At 37.2% G+C, this 24950-nt stretch overlaps 1 protein-coding gene across 2 annotated transcripts; it reads right to left on the bottom strand.

Annotated features, from left to right (window-relative positions):
• Window positions 1-1281: 1281 nt before the first annotated feature.
• Window positions 1282-23513, bottom strand: LOC135219554 (sterol regulatory element-binding protein 1-like). 2 transcript variants are annotated; one of them, XM_064256408.1, is made up of 15 exons: window positions 23358-23513; window positions 16985-17244; window positions 16037-16768; window positions 15630-15875; window positions 15132-15339; window positions 14794-14975; window positions 13894-14075; window positions 13631-13794; window positions 13106-13376; window positions 12698-12878; window positions 12215-12372; window positions 10459-10582; window positions 5835-5999; window positions 5472-5607; window positions 1282-1672 (listed from the first exon to the last, which is right to left on the bottom strand). In XM_064256408.1, the coding sequence occupies exons 2-15, from the start codon at window positions 17228-17230 to the stop codon at window positions 1452-1454; spliced, it is 3216 nt and encodes a 1071-aa protein (XP_064112478.1). In that variant the 5' UTR covers window positions 17231-17244; window positions 23358-23513; the 3' UTR covers window positions 1282-1451. The 2 variants fall into 2 exon arrangements, with proteins under 2 accessions (XP_064112478.1, XP_064112477.1); XM_064256407.1 differs by lacking the exon at window positions 23358-23513 and adding an exon at window positions 22602-22868.
• Between the last annotated feature and the right edge of the window lie 1437 nt (window positions 23514-24950).

The following is a 24950-nucleotide window of genomic DNA, read 5'->3' as shown; positions in this document are numbered from 1 at the left end:
AATGTAGTGAAGTGCCTGCACCTATGCAGATATAGCTGTGGTGTTATTTAATGTTTTATATTTAATATGGCATATATTTATCTTAAGTGCACCTGTATTTTACTTGAAATTCGTGTAAATTGTTACCTGAAATTACATGTAAACACTGCCTGTGTTTGTAACCTGTTGTCATTTTATGTTGAGAAGGGATTGTGGATAAGATTGCTAAGTAATCACAAGTATCACTTTTATTTCTGTATTTTCAAGGTTCATTATAGTACCATCTACTATTATCTTAAACAGACTAAGGGCTCAGATGTTTAGTACCTGATTAATGCACAGACATCTTGAATAAATTTATTTCCTATCTTGTTTGTTTCTACCATCACTAGTATTTCCTTTTCTGCTGTAAATAACTTCACCATTGAAAATTCAAATAATTTTTATGCAGTTGACTAATTTTTCAAACTTCATCTCCTGTTATTTTTACCTTAATATTTTTGGCTCCAAATTTCTTAAGTTTTTCATGGTGATCCTCCTACAGCTTACCCTTTACCTCATCCCGTGTGATTCTATTAAACCACTTTCTCTTAATTCCATTCTTAATCCATTTTGTTCACCACAAGTCTACCATTCGGATCTTTCTAACTCATTTTCAAAACTTCAACTCCCTCCCTTAGAGTACTTTGCACCCATCTGTACTGGTCTTGTTGTTGATACTGCATTGTTTCTTTTATAAATTACTTTTTAATCAGTGCAAAGTAGTGTCAAATAATGTGCACTGTAGGCATTACTGAAGGTTATTTCAATATCCTTTCAGCCCTTTGCTACAACCTCCTCTCATTACTTAAAGCTAGCTTAATCTTCATATTCTTCCGAGTGCAACTGGGAGGTTTCCCACCTTCCAGTACCAAACTGTAAAACTAGTTTAACCTCATAGGTCCCAGCAATTTGGCCCAATTTCTATGTTCCTTTTTTCCTAAATAAATTTTTTTAACCTAGCTACACCATCCTAATCAAAACTTTAATAGTGTCCCAATGCTATTTGTTTTGAATAGCCTTTCTCCAAAATTTATTTTCTTGTGGCTTTCTTTTTTTTTATTCTTAGTTGATAATACTGCTTACTTTTAAATGACATCATTGGAGTGTGTTAGGTCAAATTAATTCTCTGGACCCGCTGACTAGACTTTTTTTCCAGCATTTCTAACTGCATTTTCTAACATTTTTTACCAGTCACAAAAAACCCAAAGATTTTTACTGTTACTGTAAAAACTGTTTGTGTTAAAAGATTAAAAAGCTATGATTATTTCTTAATTATATTTGTATATATTATTTACAAAAAATAAACCAGGTACAAAATAATTATATATGTGAACTCAGGAATGACAATGATATAAATGTACAAGGGAGATAATGTACATGAATCTCTCTCCACACTGCAGTAGGGATCTACAGCATTAATTAGAAATAAATTAACAATACGACGATACACCAGTACCCAGGTTTTTCATCATATTGTAACAATCTTGTAACCTCTGCTTATCCCCAATTTTCTCCAAGGTCTTCGCTGCTTCTGATAGCATTCCTGCCCTTTCACCTGGTGAGGACAAGAGTTGTGATGGAAGATGCCTACATGCCAGCATAAGCGCAGTTGCGCGTTCTCGTTCACCACTGAAGCTGTCTATTTTCTTATCTGCAGGTAAGAAAATAATGGATGATTAAAGTTAACCTTTCTTCTCCCTATGCATCTAGTAAATTTTATAGTCAGTCAAGCAACCAGTATTTGCCTTATTGCATTGCAATAACCCTTATTTTGTTATGAGGAAATAAGTTATTATGAATACTGCAAAAAAATATCACTTTTTATCCCCTAAAAGACTAAGATCAATTTAAACATTCCTTCAACAGGGTAAATTTATTGAACCTAACTTCCTCAAGGACAAGTATATAATTATAGAGCAGGTAGTTGCAGTAATATGGATGAACCAAGATGTGTAAAGCACAAAGAATATGGAATCTGAAATGTTTAAAAGCACAATGAATATGAGACCAGGCACATTTACAAGGCTGACAGGTTAACACCAGAAAAGCTTCTAACAGTAGAGAAGGAAATAATTCAATCTCTTCATTTCCTACAACTGTACAGAGTATTCAATCTGGTAATCATTCTACAACACAAAAGAGTAATTACCCAGAGCCTTTTAAATATCCATGAGTATCCTTCGCCATAAGCTGAAAACTGTCTCGCTCGGCTGACCAAAGAGGTGCACATCCTTTCCTATGCATCTCAAGACTAGGCAGCAAACAGTGTACGACAGTGTACACAAGTGGTGACAAAATTAGACCCCTCCTTAAGCAAGTGTGCTTGGATTGCATACCCATTCGAAGAACACAGCTTGGCAAACAAGGAAGCATTGCTGGTCCCTGCTTGCCACTGAAGGAAAAGCATTAAAGAACCTGTCCTATTGCTAGAACGTACAGTCTGAAGAGTATGCACAGTGAAGATTATGCACAAACAAGAGAACTCTACAAAGATTGAACAGGTTGTGCATGTCCACCTATGTAAGTTGGAGACAAAGGGGAAGGAGCTACCTAAACTGCAATGAACCACATATATGGATGTGCAAGGACACACATACAGTCATATGATGTAGAATGATCCACAAGTGAACATCAGGGAAAAGATGACAACAACTGCCTAGAACTCTCTCAACCCCCTACTCTGGAAGGCACAAGCCGAAAGTAGGACCTCCATCACATAAATGGAGGAGGTGCGACGAATCGCACAGAATCGTGATATATAGAATGATCCATGTGCGAACATCGGAGAGAAGATCACTCTTCACTTAGAAGAACCTAAACCCCAGACTCTGGAAGGTGAACAACGAAAGTAGGACCTCCATCGCACACACAAACGTCTGATGAAACCTGTATATGTGTTCACCTTTAACCTGCAAATCGGAGCCTTCTCATCACAACGTGAACATGAACAAGGTGAGGAGACTAAGAACCAGCCTGAAGATTCTGATTCATACGAGGGAAGATAAACACTGACTGGAACATGTGTATGTACTTAACTTAAAAGGGGAGAGTCACATCTTTGCTGGGAAGATAGTATAATACCTCTCATCTTCAGAAGCAGCAACAAAGCATTGTATCTTCCAAATTGAGAATAAGGGAAAGAAGACAATAGAGCCCTTGCCCTAGGATGCTTCTTGCTTGGAACCCCAAGACGACACCTAAACACTAAGAGTCCAGTTAATTAACCATCTCTTGAAGGAATCCTCCGATGGGTTGACAACTGACTACGATGACGTAGTGGACGAGGCTGGGAGTAACGTTACGGTAACAAGAGGAGGGAGATATGTCGCAGACGGAGAAGTGCTGAGAGTAACGTCATGGCATTCAGACTGGTAGCCCAAGGTATAATGCATAAAGGTCTTCCTTTGTCTCCTACAACTGCCAGAGGTCCTCCCCATAACACACGTGAAGACTTCATTCAGACTGGTAGCCCGAGTCAAAGGCCCCACTGACAGCGAAGTTGGCGTAACTAGTGTGCATGTACTTGAAGGGGAGAGTCATGTCTGTGCTGGGAAAATAGTGAAAATACTTCTCTCACTCTCAGAAACATCACCCTACTTGAGAATGAGCTGAAGACAATGGAGCCCTTGCCCTACAACCCTTTTTTGCTTAGAACCCCAGGACACCTCCTACCAAACACTGCAATCAACCATCTCTTGAGAGAATACCTCCGATCAAACAACTATCGCTTCAAAGAACACCTTCGAGGAGTTGACTTCATGGACGAACAGGAATGTCACGGCAACCAGAGGAGAAATGTTAAGATTCACGTCCCGGCATTCAGATTGGTAGCCCGAGTCAAAGGCCCTACTGATGGCAAAGATGGCATAAAGGTGTTCATTGACCTTCTATCCTACAGCAGCCAGAAGGCCTCCCCATGACACATGTGAAGGCCCCACTGAAGGCGAAGATGGAATAACCAATGCTTGAAGGGGAGAGTGATGTCTGTGCTGGGAAAATAGTGAAATACCTCTCCCACTCTCAGAAGCAGCAACAAAGTCCCTTATCATTCAACTTGAGAATGAGGGGGAGATGACCATGGAGGCCTTGCCCTACAATGCTTCTTGCTTGGAACCCCAGGACACATCCTACTAAGTATTGAGTCCAGTCAATCAACCATCTCTTGAAAGAATATCTCCGATGAAGATTCAGACTAGTTGCCCAAGTCAAAGACCCCCAATGGCGGCAAAGATGGTTTAACCAGTGTGCACGCACGTGACGGAGAGATTCATATCTGTGCTGGGAGGATAGTGAAATACCCATCTCACTCTCAGAAGCAACAAAGTCCCGTATTGTCTGACTTGAGAATGAGGGGGAGGAAGAGAAGACGATGGAGCCCTTACCCCTCACAACACTTTTTGCTTGGAACCCCAGGACGACACCTACTAAACACACAGTCCAGTCAATCAACCATCTCTTGAAAGAATCCTCCGACGGGTTGACAACCAACTGCGATGACATTATGGATGAGGCTGGGGGTGATATCACAGCAACAGGGAGAAGTGTTGAGAATCACTGCCTGACATTCAGACAGGTAACCCAAGGCAAAGGCCTCACTGACAGCGAAGATGGTGTTAAGGTCTTCCATCATCTCCTACAGCAGCCAGAGGACCTCCCCAGGACATGTGAATACGTCATTCAGACTGGTAGCCTAAATCAAAGGAACCACTGAATGTGCACATACTTGAAGGGGAGAATCACGTCTGTGCTGGGTAGATGTGTAGTGAAACAAAATGTCTTTAATACATGTGTTTTCAAAATATCATCAATACTATAACAAAAAAAACATCACCACATTCCCAGAAAATGTGTAACTAGATAAAACTGAAAATAAACAAAAAGTCCTAATACAAGTGCTTTCAAAATATCATCAATATCACAAATGTAATATGCCAAATAACAAAATGTAGCTGGCCCCTCTCTTCCTGAAAAGGAAATATCACCTTGGTAGAACCCTGCATTAAACATAAAACACTTTAGACAAAGCACAAGAATAGGTGTGAAGCACGTACTGCAATTGCATCTGTCCCAGAGGAATGTAAACCCAGGAATCCAGGAAGGCCATCAAAAATCGTTGACGCTCACGGGACCTCTGGGCTGGATAAATATAAACAAACCACAAGCTTAGGCAAAAAACAGCTTAAACGGATGGGAGCAAAGTGAAGGCCCACTCTCAAAGGTGGTTAAAGAAAGACAGACACGTCACGAGGTTCCAAGCCCCGTCATTGACCAGCTTCCACCTCATATACATGAGTTGCCAGATACTCCAGATTCCTTGCCTTACAATCTTTGACTGTTTTCTAACCAGTTTCCAGCTGGAGCTAAAAGATTATCCTATCCAAAGACAGAAGGTTTGTTCTCTGTATGAACAAATAAACAATGGTCAAAATTTCAATAATAATACTACCTACCTTTACCACATATAACAGATGACTTTCCATATCTATGTCTCAAAGATCTATCAAGCAGCTGCTGCGTCCTAGCAGGAGAGGCACCAGCCATCATCCGAAGGGTAGCCTCATGAAGGAAAACCCTAGCCAATACACCCTGTACAAAGATAAACCTTTGAAAATTTTGGAAATTTATGAACAGCCTATTTTCTAGTAATATCACATTTTTTGTACAAGGGGAAAAACAAAAAAAAAACTTATGACTGAATATAGGATATACTTTAAAGACATACTTGAAATATATCCTAAATACTGATCTTGAAATATATCCTAAACACTTTAAATGGCAAACCCTAAAAACAAAAAAATTGGAAGTACTCTTACCGGGAGATGTTGCACAAGCTTTCGCAGTAGTGCCAAATCATTTTGGAAACCACGAAGAATATGTGCAGGCGCAACAGTTAATGTGTCGCAATCTGTAGCCGATTCACTTTCCCAAACTACTGTTCTGACACCCAGTAACAGATCCACAATGATTAGCTGGACACTCTATAAAAGACATAAAAAAGTTAAGGAAGGAAAAAGAAAAATTCAATTCTTGAATAGCAAATTCACTGTAAAATTAGACCATTATTAATTTAAAAGTAAATGAAGGCAGTTATAAAGATGGTAAATACAATTTTTGCATTACTGCCACTACTGTTATTTTTAGGAGTTTCCTCCCAAGCTACCAATTTAAAATCATCCTGTTATCATTTCTCACTGAATGTACCTCTACTCCACAAACTGAGGCATGTTGAAATTGTTTGCTGAATACCCACATATTTCTTTGAAGGTATATTTTACCATGGCAAATTATTTTATACTCTTATCAAACTAAAATAGAAATAGAATATAGACTTTAAGCCAAAGGCCAGGCTCTGGGACCTATTAGGTAATTTAGTGTTGAAACTGAATATGACAGTAAAAAGGTTTGAAAGGTGTAACAGGAGGAAAACCTTGCAGTTGCATTATGAATCAATTGTTGAGTGGGTTGAAAGTAAGAAGAAAGATGTTGAAAGTAAGAAGAAAGATTATGAACAGAGGTACAGAAGAAGGAATGAAAGGGGCTGCAGTTAGGGGCAGTAGGGATGCTGAAAAGAACCTCAAGTAATGCCTAAAAGGGACCGCATGAGGTTAACTGATGGCTGTACCCCCACCCCATACAGGGTCTTGCAAACTAGGGTTCCTCTGACTAGTGCTTAACACGCTCGCCTACCGATTCAGTGATCAGAGTTAAATTCCCCACTCTGCCAACGTGGAATCAAAGGAATCTATTTCTGGTGATTAGAAATTCTTTTCTCGATATAGTGGTTTAGATCCCACAATAAACTGTAGGTCCAGTTGCTGTTCAGACCCCACAGTAAGCTGTAGGACCCATTGGTAAGTAACCAATGGTTTAAAACCAAGTAATTAATAATCTAATCCTTCAGGACAGCCGTAGGAGTACTGTTAATTAAGCTCAGTGGTCTGGTTAAACTACGACATACTTAACCAACACTGAATGAAGGTAGGTAGGTTAGCATAGGCAATAGAAACTTCCACCAAGCCAGGGAAACAAATGCCTTTTTTTCTTTGAGAAAAAAAAAACTAAGCATTATTACCTGTTGTGTAATCACTCCTGGTAAGTACTACCACCAGATGGTGGAGCCACAACAAGGTGTAAGGGCATCGTAGAGACTTGCCAAAGTATCCTTATTAGTGAAAGTAATTAATAATTATTAGTGAAAGTAATTATTTATAAAAATAATTATTTCTTTGCAAAAGTAACTTTTGTAGCTGTCAAAAACCCACAAAGTCAAAGACTCCTTACATCAATGTGTACCTCTTATTTAGCTCACGAGAAAATTACGAAAAGGCTTAGTTTTTCTCATACAAAATTTGTCTCGCAAAGCTGCACTGACAAGCTTCTCCTACAAAAGGTTTCCAGGTTAATCAATTCTTAAGGCATACCATTGGTGTGGGAGGGTTTAACTTACAATCATCGTACAGATCAGGATTAAGTTCAGCATGTGCAGACTTCCTTTTGCATTCTAGAAAAAGGACCGATTCTTCTTGGTCATAAAAGTGTTTGGTCTCCTAACATCACAAATTCATGACTCTTCCTCTTAAAAGGCTGAGGTCTGGACATTGCAGAGCTTCCCCTTCATTGCCTACTAAAAGCAGTTAAATTAGGCACCATTAACCTTAGGGTAGTGTTTACGTCAACGTCCCCTTGAAAAAAAACAAAAAAAAAAAAAAAAACAAAAAAAAAAACACAAACAACAAAGGGCTTGACATTCACTAACACACTTCACTGAAGCAATAACAAAGTGTCTTCCAAGTAAAGTTCTTGAACAAAATTTTAGCCAGTGGCTCAAATTGAGGTACGTCAAAATTAGGGACCACACTTACACAACATCCTAAATAAAAATAGTATGATGATTTTGCGGCTCCCACTTCTAAGGATCAGAAACCCTTATCAAACGTCATGACATACTCAAGCATGTGTTGCAGAATGAAGACAAACACAACAACATCCTTTAACCCCTTCTTTACCGGGTGGGTGATCAGAATGTAAACATTGCGTTCGCTGCCGAACTGAATCTCTCGGTAGTGAAGGGTTACAGGCTCCAGTTTGGAGGGGTGCCGATCGTAAAAATATTTGCCAAAAATACACTAATCAAGACAGGCTAATGAAATTATCAGGTATTATTAGCACTATAATAACGCATATTCTCTGTGAGTTTTATCATCCTACAGGGAAAATAAATGATTTTATGAAAAAAAAAATTTGAAACTCAGTGTCCCAGTTTTGCCAGACACAACAGAAACTTTACAGATGGCTGGCCCTTGAGGGGTAGAAATATCAGTAAACCTCTTCATTACCAACAGTTTGTTTGAGGGTACACAAGAGTACCACTATTCTAGACTATTGCATACCAGGTAAATACAGGTAGTAAATAAACCTACCAAAATTCCCAACCTTCCTCTTTTCAGCAATTTGAAGAGTTTGGAGCAAAACAAACAGTATTGGATGAGCTTGGGAAGGTGGTATGCATTGCCAGACATATGATGAAGCAAAATATGAATTATTGCTGGGTACCTAGATTCAGACATTTGGATATATACTGTTTATACATAGTACATGCACCCATATGCATTCATAATAAAAACTTTAGTATTTGGAAACACAAAAACTTTAGTATTTGGAAACAAGGGCATGAAAACATAAAAACTTTAGTATTTGGAGACAAGGGCAATCTCTCTGAAACAGATGAAAAAGTTACATGGCAACACTCCCTCGTGATATCAAGTGTGGCAACTCTTTATAATTTTGTTTTTCTGTGCTTCTCTTCCCCTGTCTTCTTTCTCTGGAGATAGTTCGGTAAACAGTTAATACATGAAGAGGAATGATCATACTAGCCATGTATAAGTAAGACCAATTTACTTTTTATTTCATTACCAAGAAAACCAGTTCGGTAGTGAATGCAATGTTCACATTTTGTTAAGCTTCTTAGTAATAAAAAGGGTAAAGTTGCCTCTTCAATTCATTCCCTCAGAAAATGAGCCTCTATCACCTTGAAATGGCTTACTGGAAGTGGAAGAACTCTAGGGCAGTTTGGGTCGATATTCCGCCTAGAACTTTAGTGCAGACTGACCACAGGCACAGGACACTTGAAAGAACACTTCAAAGATTGTACTAAGATCTGTACTCTCTTAATCCGACACACCTTTGGCAATGGCCTTAAACACTTTGGGGTTAAGGAGACAATAACTTATCAAAAACAACTACAGAATGTTGCGTTGCAGCTACACCGCTACATTAATATGAACACAACTGCTCCAATTCCTTTAAAACAAAGATAGTAAAAACACAAGATATTATACCAAAGCACTGAAAATAGCTATCAATGCAAGGTTAACACTCCGAAACCTCATCAAGAACTGCATCCCCTTTCTAGGACTACTTTTCTCAACTGTTGCAATAAATGAGCAGTGGTGCTCAAAGCAATTACTGCAAATGGAAGCACTAAAATAAGACTACATAAATTCATAAGCACTACATACAGCCTTACCAATAGGCCAAAGAACCTTACCATTTCAAGAGCTCAATATTTTGTCAAGCAACCAGAAAAACTTGCATCTTAAACAGGAGGATGACAAACATCTGGCACCATAAATAAAACTGAAAACCAAAGCAGTCACACTCTGAGAACTTCAGTTATGGGAGACAACTTTTGAGATCACTTTAAAACCATAAAACTTCAACCTCTTACTTGCCTGAACAAGAGCTAAGTTAGCAGCTGGAGAAGAGAGAAAAAAAAAGGCTTTCAAGGGGATCATCCTGGGAACATCAGAAATGTCATAAGCAGTGGTTGCAAAGTGCCAGAAGTCTGGGAAGGAGTGTGTGACTCACTTGAAAAGACAACTGGCTACGAAGGAAACAGTTGGATGGGATAAGGCATGGGGTTTACAGAAGGTGAATTACTGTAGCAGAAACTGCAATTCTAACCCATAACATACTCTGTCAAGTACTACCAACCGCTCGCATCTTTTGATGGTATCATAAAAATTACACCACCACCAATAGGGAAATAGGTGACTGGAGAATTCCACCTGGGTCAGCTGAACAATATTTTTTTTTTTATTCTGAATGCTGGTCACAACTAACAGCACAAAAGAAGTAAGCTAACTTTGACAGTAGGCAATATTCATCCTCAATAATATATGTACAATTTTGCCAAATATAGCAACTTCTAACAAAATTCATTACAATAGTTAACATTTACCAACGATGTTGATGTCATCCTTTGAAGCTTATGTCATTCCTCAAGGATTGCAATGCAGAAGCATTGCAATAAAATTTTCCTGCAATGCAACTACAATGCATCCTTGCCAGAGACAATATGCTACTTGAACCAGCACTGCTCTAATCCAGAACTCATCATCATCCTTAAAACCAAGAAGAAACAAAACTCAAACTCACCAAAACCATCTGATTGGGATGCTTGTACGAAGCCTGATGGATAGAATCACTTAGAGCAGAGGCAGAACGCTCACAGAGACGCAAAATAGATGATGGCGATCCATGGCCAAGCTGACGACGTGCCCTGAAACGGAATATAAGTTTTATTCAAAATTGTCAACTCGTAACTACTGTACTACCCTGAATAGTAGCAACTGCTTCATCTTAGAAGACCAGTGACAGAATTTTCTCTTGATCATATTAATTGAAAGTTACACACTATCACAAGGAGACAAATAAAAAAGATTGCATGCATGCAGACCTTGACTTAGGACCAGGTAGTGGATTAAAACTTTCCACTTGTTCAATCCATGCCACATGAAACCACAACTTTAGAAAGCTGGTCTTCAAGGTTAGTCTTTAACATTCCCTAACTGTTTTGTTTCCAAACTTGACATATAATGTTGGTTGAAGTCTGACAATCAACAAAAAATGTGTTTAACAGTTCAAGTAGACATACGTTCTCTGCATACAGGGACTGGGTCATTTGGATTATGGTGTAATAGCAATGTGACTATTTAATTCAATATATAGATAAAATGACTTAACACTGGCATTCTTTTTGTTTTGTAGAATATATAATCCAATAAGGGGTAACATCTGTTTTTAAACATCAGATTCATTACTTGAGAAAATCTGCCATTTATGAAAGCAGATAGGATTTAGAGATGTTAGTTATGCCAGGAATAGTTATTTTTATCTGACCAGAGAAGTTGGCCCTTTGGCTGTTCTATCAGGTTCACTATACATTATGTACCTCTGTTCCCACACAGGCAGATTTATATATTTCATCATTTACACTAGCTGCATATTATTTATGTAATAAAACTTTACTTGTATAAGAGAATTTTGGGGAACTAGTTTTATAACAAAGATTTGGGGGTGCTAGTTTTATAACAAAGATAAAATTTCAAGTTGGAAACTGAACACGTGTATCAACACAGTTTTCCAGTGTGCGTGTTGACAGTTTAGTGCATTTAACTTATTGTTTGAAGACTAGAAAATTTTTTATTAATTTGCTTGAAGATAAGACTGAAAACTCTAGTTCAGCTTCTAACCACTTCATAAAGGATCAATAATTCTACAAGAGTAAAATCTGATGCTATAAATACTTCAAATAATACAATATCACACTAAAAATTACAAATTTTATGGCATTTCTTATTTTCCTTCAGTAAAAGCTCTGTGTTTTCCCAATGTACATAAATGAGTTGAAACCAGTCTTGAAATTTCAGATGGATAATGGTGATGACAAGCTACTTCGAACTCAACATGTAGTTCTTCAACATTCTTATAAAACACATAGGCTTTAGTTTTTTCAATGATGAATGGAAAGCCAACAGACAAGGCCCATTTGTCTACTTTAGAAATGGCAAGATAAGAAAGATGTCCTACAATTCATGCCACTCCAGTGATGATACTCTTACCAATTAAAAGATTTTAACTTGAGTGCAATAGACATGGTTACCATCTCTTAACTGATCTTACTTTCATATGGTCCTAGTATCAAATGAGTCTGAGTCTGCATTTGTCATGGGACAAAAGTAGGCCAAATTTGTCCCATCACTTTTCCAAGACAAAGCTATATTTAAAGGAATCTCTGGATGTGATATTAAAAAAATGTATGCAGGATAAATTGCACTGAAATGCTTCAAATAAAAATAATCTGCCAGCTGGCATGTTCTGGAATATGAATAACACAACTGCAGAAACTCACCTTGCAGCATTCAATACAGCCATTGGTAAAGGATCATCTGAGGCTTTCAGAACTTGAGGAACATTTTCAAGTGCAGCATATACAGACTCAGCATGGTCATCCTCACCAAGAAGCCAATGAGCAATAACCTGGCACCAAGTTCCCCACCAACAAGAAACCTGAGAAGAAGTGTAGGATGAAAGGCTTTTGCAGATAAAACATAACAATGGAAAATGATTTACTTGTTTTGTGCATAAACATATATCCTTCTTATTTCTAGTGCATGCAGAGACCATTGGGTCATCAATTATTTGGAATATAACTAGCCCTAATTCATACACTAATCCTAACCTCAATAAAAGCAATTCTCATCAGCTACAGACGAATGTTCCTTAAAATGAACAAATATTTTTTACTTGGTCAATGAAACCTTCAAAACAGCCATTATAGTAGTGTGTAACATTTAAAACTTCAGTAGTACTTTGTAACCTAAATAATACGCACCTCATCACGGCATGAAACGACAAATGAAGCCTCATAACCATTGTAAGTTTCTGTCAGCAAAGCTATGTAGTCCAAAACATCTGAAGTTTTAGTGCGCCTATGCGCACTCTCTTCACAAACATCATCTGCCTTTACTCCTGGATTCACCAGCGTGGTAATTGCCCGCTCAAGTAAGTGTTCCCTAAGTTGCAGAAAACAAAATAGGTAGACATTAACAGTGCATCCTGCATAACTATACATTCCTTCTGAGTATCAAAAACCTTCAGCTGTATTCCTTAACAGTTCAACAATATTGTCCTTACACAAAACACTGTATTATTATCACAGCAGTCAAGGTGTCCATTCAAGGAACAAAGAAAGGTGTAAAGTTTCTTCATGAAAATCATGTAATATAAACCAATATCTTACCTGTAAAGCAATAAGAGGTAACCAACAGGATCTGCTTTGTCAGTTAGTTGACTGAACATGCTAATTCGCTTTGCATCATAGGACCACTTGTGAGAAACAAAGAATCTGTTTCCTGATGGACTGAAGAGCCACTGAATATTATTCTTTTTGTATAGCACTGAACACCACCTAGCTTTACCCATGAGAATTTTGGCAATGAACCGACACAATTCAGGCAAAGATTCTTTTGCTCGAAGTGCTCCAAGTACTAGTATATCTGCCATGTCGCCACCTGTAAATCAATTATTCATAAGCAATCACATTATGAAATACCCAAAAGTGTTACTCAGTTTTCTATTTCCCCATAAAGTTCTTGAACTTGCTTGAGAAACATCTGATACATTACTATAGTAAACAAACCTCTCGACTCATTCACAAATCATTGCTTCATATTTTTTGCTTATTAATAATGCCCACGAGATATTTACAGACTAACAACAACAACAACAACAACAGCCTCCTACAGTCCACCAAAACTAAACTTACCTGGAACTGATCCACATTCACCAAGGTTGATGGAAGTTAAGGCCAGGTACAAACCAAGGAGATTGGAGCCATCTTCAACATGTCCCATTAAGTGCAACTTATGCAGCTGATGGTATACATAGGAACACTCACGTATGCTTTCCCTTATCTCTTCACGGATAGAGCTGTAATTGGGAGGAAAAATTATTTTCCATTTTCATGAAAACTAAATAAAAAACAACAAATTTTTCATACATATTTCTTCAATTATAATCATAACTTACGATTCCAAAAACAGTCCACCAGCATGTTTTGCAAGCCACCTCCCTAAATACATTCTCTGCATTATCTGTCTTGTGAACTGCCACATGACAGAACATGACTTCTCAACCCACGAACTAGGTAAAGGTCTTCCAATAACATGTAATGCTAGGCCATATTGACGGCAAGCACTACCGTAATTACCCTGAAATGAAAAATTCAACGTTAAAACTTAAAACTTTAACCTGATGAAGGGAACAATTCTACAATTTGTATAACTGAAAATGGATATGAAAAACTCTGCTGTATTTGTGCATAGTAAGCATAGTAAACCAAGCCTTAAAAGTATCTGTAACATCAAACTTCACTAAACAAAAATTTAAAAAAAAAACAGCTTCTATCAAGTTTATTCACCCCTACCAATGTACCAAAATCCTTGGATGTAAATAAAGGGAGGGAGGCACCAAACTTTTAAATCACCCCATAGCAATGTTGACCAAGATCCTTGGATGTAAAAGAGAAAGGAAACTAAACTTTTAAAAGTTTTTGCTTCCAAGTCAAAAGGTATTATATGTTAACTACCTTTAATAAATATAAAACACCATTTGTTAGAAAAATTTTTAAAATCACAACCAAATTATCAATCCAAATTGAATCCTGACCCTCTACTCAAATCCTCGCAATAATTGTGAATAACAAAAACAATTTGCCAACCTACACTATACATAACAGCCCATTCTGACTGGACACTGTAATTGTTCAACTTAAAGCACAACTGGAGAAATCTAGATAAAACATAGGAAGGAACGATTCAATAGATACAACCCATATTTGATCAGAAGTGAAATGCTGTTTGGTAAATATATATTACAAGCCCTACATAGTGTTTCCCATCAAAATACCAACACACACAAATCCCTTACCTTTGCCATATCAAGGTCTGCCTGTTTACGATGTCTCCAAAAACTCTCCGCAACAGGGGATTTTCTCCTCATTATTGGTTCTCCATATATGAATATACGGATTAGGAACACACTAATGATGACAAAATTTACCAACCATACCATGAGTGATGAATAAAACAGGCTTTGGAAAGAGAATGCATCTGGAAAGAAAACAAAGAAAAAAGGTTTAACCCTGGGTAATGAGAAATTAATAAAAGATAACTTTTGCGTACAACCTATGATACCAACCAGTTAACTTTACAATAGTATATTTTTACCAGAAGATTATGCTTGTAAGGTAACCTCAAGTTACTTACCGTTATCGGATTCAAAATCTAGGATAGATCGTCCTGGTGCTTCACCAATGGTATCAGAGAGAGCTGAATGTGAACGTTTGTTCAAGAGGCTCATTGGATTAAAAGCCAATAAGGCCAACATCATCATACACAACACCATACGGGATCCATCTGCCATGTTACGGGCCATGGGAATGTACGATGGACTGTTACATGGTGAAGCAGCATCCTAAAATCATATAATAGTGATTGAAGATAGAGGTAGTACTTATAAAAGATTTGTGCATAACTATAACTATACCATGTTCAAATTTTCACCTCCGCTGTAAGAACAAAACCTTTGAAAACTGATAGTTCATAACGTATATGACTCTTACATATCAGTTAAAATTAATTTACAATATTTACAATACTACATGTATAGTAATGACAGCAGAAATACAATACAATGGCCACCTTCTGAATAAACATAAAAGCTACCCTGTAAAGAGAAATAAAAACTAAGATGTAACAAATTACCTCATCCTTTAACTCTATCTTGGCAATAGGAGGAGAAGGTGGCAATGACGAATCGGATATAGGTGACCTCGCTGGTGATGATGTGTCAGAGGGTGGAGGAGTGTACGGACCGAGTAGAAGATCAGTTATCTTTTGATTGCCATCACGCATACGATACGAATTCAGTTCTACACGTAGGCGCGAATTTTGAGTTTGAAGGTAACGAATGTACTCAATGGCTTTCTTCAATATTTGAGACTTGTGCAGCTGCAAGGGAAGTACAATAATATCAAATTATGTACAGTAAAACAAGAAAATGGTAAACAATAACTGGTAAAATATGGTAGCAACATTTTAAAGTTTCCAAACCATGGTAAACAAGTCTTAAAATACACTTATACTGCAATAAAACGAAAATTGAAACTTGCCTTTGACTCTTCCCCTGCAACCAAGTTCTTTAACTCCACAATTTTGTCATTTATAGAGCATCTGTACCTTTTCTCAATTGCATTGTGGGAGTTGCGTTTCTCTCCCTTAGGCGGAATGACCAGAGGTTTTCCTGAACTAACTACCCTTGCAACAGGTATACGGTCTGAATCAAATACAACAGGAATACCAGTAACTACTGTACTAGTATCCAAGCCTTGAACTGGGGCTGCAATTGTCGCAATGGTTGGTGTAGCTTTATATAAGACAGTTTGGGGCATATTTATACATTGCCCTGATGTTGTGCTCACAATTGTTCCATTATCTGTCTTCGGTAACACTAGCTGTTGTATTACAGTTGGATGCTGTAATATTGAAACCCCTCCAGTTGCCATTCTTTTTCCAATTTGATGAGGTATTGTGACCTGCTGAATCTGGGATTGTTGAACTTGAATTGGCTGGGTCTGAATGTGCTCAACTTGCCTTTGCTGGATATTACCATTTGCCTGAGTCAAAATCTGCTGTAACTGGGGTGTCTGGGTTAATGTTCCACTGGTACTGACAACTGTGTGTGGGATGTTTATAAGTGATGCATGTTCAACACGAGGGGCTACATGAGCAACTTGTCGCATCTGGTTACCACAAGCTGTGGTTGCAATTAGTTGATGCTTCTGTACCTGCACATGCTGTGGTGCTGTAACCTTGACTTGTAAGGGGACACCTCCAGACTTAAGCTGAAAAAAATAAAGTTAACAAAATGCATTTTAAAAAAAGTTCATACTGTATTAAACTGTAATATACAAAGCCCTCTATTTCAAATCTGATGATATTGATAAATATCGAAAAAATAAGATTTCCAAGAACACTCAAATAATTTACTTTTAAATACATTTTCATCTGGAACACGACATTTATGGAATCTTGTTCATGAGACAGTAAAATGTGCTTACCTGGGATATGCCCTTGTTAACTGCATCAGAAACACTTATGAACCCTGACAAGGTAGCATTGGAATTCACCACTGAAACTTGTGAGGGTACATGTGTTGGAGTAGACGTGTTGCTGTGGTTAGTTGTTGTTACTGGAGTTGGATCTGTGTGCTCTAATAAGCTTGTTCCCTGACCCAAGACATCACCTTCATTCCAATCCAAGTTTATATCTTTTATATCATCCAGGTCCAAATCTGTCCAATTCATATTACTCAAGAGGTCTGAAAAGAGCCAGGGAGCAATAAATTGGAAGTAGAATGAAATATGTTTTACCTGCCTATCAAACAGCCACCCAATTCCCTTATAACATTAACCCTTAATGAGAGGATCCCCACATACAACTCACAATAACAGGTTTTGGGTGTTGGACGGATTCTCTCATGGCTACCATCAATATTATGCGCCGTCGATTTAATGGAATAGGGCGGGAAAGACGTTCCAGTACTTCTATAGCCCATAAATTCACTAATGGCAACTTTTAGACCAGCCATCTTTGATCTCAGTAAATTTATGTAAATATTTTACACTAAGTATATACTCAGAATTTGTTCTCATACACGGTAGGGAAAATTTAGAATTTTTTTCTTACACTTGTGCATTACATATCTTACTCTTTTCATCATTTTTATTATTATTATTTTTAAAAATTGGCTGCCATCAAAGCTTCCCCGGCCTGAGGTACTGCATACTGATTTTTAGCCACGCTCATAAGGGTTAAATGTGTAAACCATAGTAAGAACACATCTCCCAAGATATGCTACATATGTATAATGAACAAGAACAAATGTCCACTCAAAATTTTTTCTCATTTTTTCCTATCATCCTATAAAACCTTAAAAGATAATTGAAATACCCTTCCATGAATTAATAATGATACACTATATACCCAACACTTTTCCCATTATACACTTCAGTATGTACATAAGTTCATTTTACACTAAATTCAAGCTACATAAACCTACTATGAGATTCAGGGCCTCTTGTAACACAGTTTTTTTGCTATAACTTTTTATCTATGAATTTCATAAATATAACTGTTATTCAGAATGCACATTAAATGTACACACAAATTTTGACTGCATTCTGCATTACGTAGGTTGAATAAATTTGGTATATACTTACAATGTAAAAGTGACTTTTTTTTTTTTTTTTTTTTTTTTTTTTTAAGACGAGCCAACTTACTCAGAGAAAAGGTTTCGAACGCACTCGTCACGTAACTTATGACAGCATTTCTTCCCTCTTTCTCGATGGATGATTAGCTATACATAATAAAGGCTAAACCTCTGGCAACAATGACAAACAAATTTAAATACAAGCAAAGCACTACACCTTTATGAACTCTGAAACCTCCCCACTGATAATTGTCATAATGAGCAACCCAACAAAATAATTAATAAATACAAAAACACTTCGATTATTAGTCTAACTCCCAAAATAAGTTTCCTAAGAAATTACAGTCTACTTTATAGGTCACAATCAAATTGACAAGATGTAGGGAATAGTTGGTAATTTTCAAAAACATAGTAGACAAGCTTGATTTGATAACTGCTATATCCAATGTCAAGCAATTTTTATTTATTGGCTATCTACCTATTTACTGAAAAAAAATAGCCTGTACCGTATTTTGGCTTTAAACCTTCACCAGTAATTATCGTCAGAATGATAACTTCATGAGGCTCCACCCACTTTGGCCTCGTTATAATTCAGGATAACACTGAAGGCTATCATGGGCATTGTTGGATTAGAAAATTTAACTTTTGGCTATAAAAACTCATTTCTCGAGTAGTTGTAAGAAGTGCTAAATGATCCTCAAGGATCCCAGCAGTTGGCCTAAACGTTTAATTCATGTATATTACTGCTATACTGTTGCAGCAATACTGCTACATTAGTATTACTACGCTAGCACAGATACCCCACCCACATCTGTGTATCGTTCCGCCATTCACAAAGACTTCGGGTTTCAGAGCCGATGGAACAAGGAGAATGAGTTTCTGTCTAGTGGATGGGCGGGGCAACATTTCGACTCTTGGCTTGTAATCATTGGCAATGAAGTCGGCTAGATAATTTTTACTCTATAAAAATTAAAACTATCGGGTTTAGGTTATTGATAATGCTGACACAATTTGTGTGTGGTTGTAAAATATACATGTCGACTTTCAGCTACAACCGATGCTTTGACAAGGAGCAAAGTGCAAAAAACCATGTTACAGAGGCCCTGAATCTCATAGTAGTCTAGTTCAGACAAAGCCTGCCCAATGCTATTTCAGCAGTTAACGCAGCAATCCTACGTTATGGCTAAAAGTGCAATAACTCAATTGTAAAAGAAATGAAAGGAGACAAACCTTGAAATAAATTTTTTGGGGAAAAAATTGGCACAGGCAATAGTGGTGAATAAATTACAATATGAAAAAGGGGTGTACTGTACATGCAATAAAGAAAAAAAAAGTGCCAAAGAAATTTCTGTGTATTAAATAATCAACGCCACTGAATCTAGATCTATCTTACAGTTTCTTGGCATAATGCTTACTGAATCTAGATCATCTTTCGGTGTTCTTGGTATAATGCTAGAGCCACAGCCCTTGAAACTTTCAACCCTGGCCCAGTGGTGGCCTGTCCTATAAAGCTACCAGACACCCAATCATGGCTAACTTTAACCTTGAATAGAATAAAAACTACTGAGGCAAGAGGGCTGCAATTGTTATGTTTGATGATTGGAGGGTGGATGATCAACATACTAATTTGCAGCCTCAGTAGGTTCTAAGATCTGAGGGTGGACAGATAAAGCAATGTCAATAGTTTTCTTTAACAGAAAACTATAAATGACAAGAAAGAACCTAAGGCAAAATACTGATAAGCTTTGAAACACCTATCTGTTCACCTTTCAAGCAGGCCTTTAGCTGCTTTGTACATGGAATTACATATGTATCAATGCTTTAGTCATGCAAATCAACAGCTGTATTTCAAGTCCTTTTTGGGCCAATTTTTACCTTGCTGGCAACATAGCTGTAATGCAAGCAAATATCTATATATGGCAATTCTGTTTGTACTTTACACTAGCCAATTCCTTTGAAACAGATTGCACTTTATGTAGCTTCCTTTCAACTGTAAAAATGCAGTCTGTGCAGAGGAATATGTATGCAAAATTGCTGTATGTGGACAGTTGCTTGTAAAGTGGTCATGCTGATAGCCAAGAGAAAAAAAAATGAAAAGGGCCCAAATGAAGCTACTATTTACTTATATTAACAAAACTATAAACAGCACATAAAAATTGCCTGAAAGGGTGGACAGATGCATGTGGTAAAACAAATTAATAGAGATCCATTCTGGATTCTACACTACCTCCAGTATTAAGAAAAATTCGAGTACTACATACAAAATACTTTAATTAGCTCTTCATATTTGTATCTACATCACCCTGAACTCAATAGCCTGTGATCTGTTTGAGTAAATTCAGAAAATATTTGGGATAAGAGTACAGAGCCAATGCAGGATTCAACGCACCAAAAACCATCAAGATATTTCTTGGTAGAAATGGGAAGATGAGAAAGCCCACACATTTCAAGATATTCAACTAAAAGGTTATAAAAGAAGAAAAACCCAAGGGTGGTCGTACAATTACCTTCAATATTACAAATTTACACCGCATAACTTACAAGATTAAAGGAGGAAACAACATATACACTAATGCATAATAGATATTGAATCTAACACAAGGTCAACACACATTAATCCCAGGTAGAGGAAAATTTTCTTATTAAATGGAACAGAAATTTAAAGTAAAAAAGCAATACTCTTTAAGCAAAATGGATAAAATTGGTCCATGAATCAAACACGTAAATAGCAAAGGAGTAAATTATCAAGGTAACAATATCACAAAAAATACATTTTAGAATTGTCACAAGTCAAATGACATGAGTAAGCATGTAAATTACCATATTAAAATGTGGAACAATTTAATTAAGAGCATCAATTTTTCTTATTACTGTTTATAGGTTACCAGGAACAACCAATAGGTAGAACAGCAGGAAGGATAGACATATCAACGAATCTTGGTGGGGAGTAGCAGCCTAAGCTGCAATTTTTGGATTTAAACGGATAAAGAAAATAATTTTTTAAAAAAATCAATACCAAGAAAGAACATTGGGGGGGGGGGGGGGGGGGGGGGTGGGGGGGGGGGGGGGAATACAACATAAAGATCACTGATTTAAGTAAAACTAAAACTTAGTATTACCTACATGGAGATAATGAAAGCCCAAATAAAACTGAAAGCATGAGGGGGATTAAATACAAAAGGCAGACTGAAAAGACAAAGAAGGTAAAATTCACCTTTAGAAGAGATAGAAATGTTAAATAATTTATGTGCCTGGACTGATTATACATAAGCATCTACAATATTTTTTAGAGGGCCAGATACAAACATTGCAAAATGAATATAAAAAAAGCAAGAAATAAAATAAAGTAATGATAGCCTCATTGCACATCACTGTAGTAGGCTAGTTCATTTCAGTATAACATTAAAGTTCAGCAGCCATCTAGGTATAAGGATATCTGATCTACGTGACAAGCAAGTTACTGATTAGTTATTAAAATAGAGGAAAGGATGCTAATCTACATGTACCTACCTAACATAAAAAAAAAAAAGGAAGAAAAGGGTTGTCTATCCTGAACTACTACATTCTTTGTTAATTAGCTGCCTAAAGTACTTGGTGTATTTAACGTTCAGATTGAATACTGTTATTCTAACAGCGAGGCTCATCAGTCTCTTGGCCACAGACACACTAGCCTAAATCAAAACAATCTATTAACCTAGCCTATCTTGTAACAGTTAACAGCTGGCAGCATTTAAATATTACATTGAAGCATCAAGGTAGTGACATTACCTATACTAAAGGACAATAGGCTTAGGTATTGAAAAAAAGTTTTTGTATAAAAAAAACTGCTAGCCTACCTCAATACATGTACAACTTGGCAGAAACTTCTTTGAGTGGCACCATTGGTAGTACGGACAGGTCAAGCAATTAGGTAGGTAGCACAGACACGGAAATAATGCAATTATCACAAAGTAAATACTACTGCTAGCTAGGTACTAGCTAATGAATGCATTAGGTACGCAATTAGCTATAACCAGTCAATCACGGGACTGGCCATGCTTATGTCTCTACTGCACTTTTATTTTTCCATAAAAAGCGTTGTGCGTGTAGATACTGGAAACCAAAAAGGTTTTGGCAAGATTGAAGATGACTACCGCGCCCCTCCAGTTTAGGTATTTACCGAAGGGGGTAGACTGGGGAATTAAGGTAAGACACTGCCCACCTTGGTGGTATGACTCACGGCCTTGGCTTGTTTATTTACTAGGTGTCTCCCCAAGATAAGACTAACCTACGAATTAAATCGCTTGTGGAGCCATTGGTAGTTAGTATCGCAGGATAACGTGCTCAACCTTGACCCCAATGAAGGGGAGCCGATAGGTAGCTACAATAAATCAAAAAGTTGCTAAACAAGACCTTATCCTTATACCTAGGTAGCTAGTAGTACTACCTAGTGTCAAAATAACGTGATGCTTTAAACATTCACTCACCCTCGTCCCCTAAATCATCGGGAATCATAACGTCGTCCTCCATTTCTCCTCACTAAACTTCCTCGATAACACTTCGGATTAACTTTGTTTCCAGAGATGCAACACTAGTACAACGTAGAGGGAATTCTCATGTGTTTCTCACACCGACCCATACGCAGGACTGATCATCGCGCGATGTTGCCTCATGGCCTCAGCCAATCACCGACAACATCCCACAGGCTCTCGGCCAATTGGAGGTCTCCTCTGCATCGCGCGATCCGACGTCACCTCTGTGACGTATCATCAAAACATCAAGTGCCGTTCGCTGTCCTCCCAAAGTTTGTTTTGCATGACGTTACGTTCGCTAACAATAAAAAGTTGCTTTGTTTATTATCAGCCACTGTGTCGCGAAACCAGCCACATAGATCTGCTTTCGACGTTTTCGACATGCATAGTTGATGAAGTTCTCACACAAATGATTGTTACGTTGTTGTTGTTTTTTTTTTAGCTATGTCCTGAAATTCATGATTCATTGCCAACTGTTTTCAGAAAGAATGCAGTCAGCTGCTTTCCTCTCATGTGACATCACCATCTCCGCGAAAGTAAACTTGAATAAATATGACAAAGACGGAAATGCACGTCCAAGATGTCTGAATAGGACGAACCATATTCAATATAGCATATTTACCTGAATATAACTAAACGCATAACAGGTTTAAAATACGCAAAGTAAAACACATTAACAATGAAAGGAGTAAAAAAGTAAAAGAATCTTACCCTAATTTCCCAAATGCAAGTTGTAACGACCGTGTTCCACCTTCTTTCCTTGACGCTATCGTGTCTGCAAATCCCCAGCACCCCTCGTGTACGAGGACAAGTACGACCAGATACTATCCTTTGCTACCACGAAGCAACATTGGAAGTGAGTATACCTAGCCGGCATCCCTTGTCCTCCCATTCCACCGATGGCACGGATGACCCCTGGTCCGGAGAAAATGGTAAACAAGGTATTCACAGATAAGCAACATTACTACTTCTTGTTGATAATCCAGTTCATAGCCTATTTATCTTTATCAGCGAAGAATTTAGGAAAGAGAAGAGCAACACACATAATTATATATATATATATATATATATATATATATCATATATATATATATATATATATATATATATATATATATATAATATATATATATACTATATATATATACTATATATATATATATATATATATATATATAGTATATATATATATATATATATATATATATAATATATATATAATATATATATATATATATATATATATATATATATATATATTATATATATACGTATATGATATCGAGAGAGAAACTGGACACCTTCTCCGCAAATTTGTATTTTGCAATATCCACAATGACCTCTTAACTTTTTTCCATTTCCTTACACTTTTTTTTGTATTGGCAAATGCAAACCCACAAATATCGTTTATGTAAATGACCAAGGAGAGCCATAATACGTACAAACCATAATGGGACGGTTTGACATTTTTATCAATAGAGTACAAAATTTGAAAGCGAGCGGGGAAAGAGATGGAAAGCTAGCTTTTAAACTATATTAAACAAGGGAATAGTTGTCCATATATGTGGTTTTCTTTATCCTTTTCCATTAGTTCTGTTTTCTTTTCCAGGTTTAGGGGGTGAATGTTTTATATACCAGAGCTATATTAGCTTCGGTTATATCTTCCGTGGCACTGAAATCGAACCTTGTGATTCATGTTCAATGCAAACCCTTCAGAGTAAGCAATAGCCTCGCTACTTAATGGAACAACCCCCTTTAGAGACTTTATGCTCACTATTATCAAGTCGTTCGGTAGCTACTCTACTATGCAAGGTATCATAAAAGCCAATATCTTATCCTTATATACGTATCTTCCATACGTAAGAGATAGGAGGAAACTGGCAATCCTTAGTTCTTTCTTATCAAGAACCATAGGGAATGATTCTTATTAGTGTTCAGAAAATGAAAGAGAGACTGAATCCAGTGCCTATAAAGCAGCATGTGGAAATTGGAAAACTGTCGCTGAGTTTAGAACACTAGATGTTGACCTTAAGGGGAAAAAAATCGGGGATATTCGTTCACCTTCGAGATTTGAGGCATTGCATTAACTGGAATGAGTCCTTCTCATTATTTAAAAATGCTAGACCGTACAGCAAGAAGATTAAAGAATCGACCCTCATAAACCAAACAAAAACATGAACATGTCAGAAGGACACTGGAAGACAGACGTGGTACAAAAGGATAATCCATTCGGAAAGATCGCCAGATAACCTTCGCCAAACAAATCCTAGGTCATAGCGTCAGCCTGCAATCCATCTGCTATCA

Source organism: Macrobrachium nipponense, chromosome 1 (genome assembly GCF_015104395.2).
Source record: "Macrobrachium nipponense isolate FS-2020 chromosome 1, ASM1510439v2, whole genome shotgun sequence".
Lineage (NCBI taxonomy): Eukaryota > Metazoa > Arthropoda > Malacostraca > Decapoda > Palaemonidae > Macrobrachium > Macrobrachium nipponense.
Note: the sequence above shows the minus strand (reverse complement) of the source record. Positions and strands in the feature narration are given on the sequence as shown.

Bases quoted from the DNA above. Each gene is read 5' to 3' on its own strand.
- LOC135219554 (XM_064256407.1), bottom strand. From the start codon at position 22,644: ATGGAGGACGACGTTATGATTCCCGATGATTTAGGGGACGAGG. The intron at 13,795-13,893 runs GTAAGTTATGAT...TCCCAATTACAG, and splicing joins GGTGGACTGTTTTTGGAATC to CTCTATCCGTGAAGAGATAA. The intron at 13,377-13,630 runs GTAAGTTTAGTT...ATTGATTTACAG, and splicing joins TGAATGTGGATCAGTTCCAG to GTGGCGACATGGCAGATATA.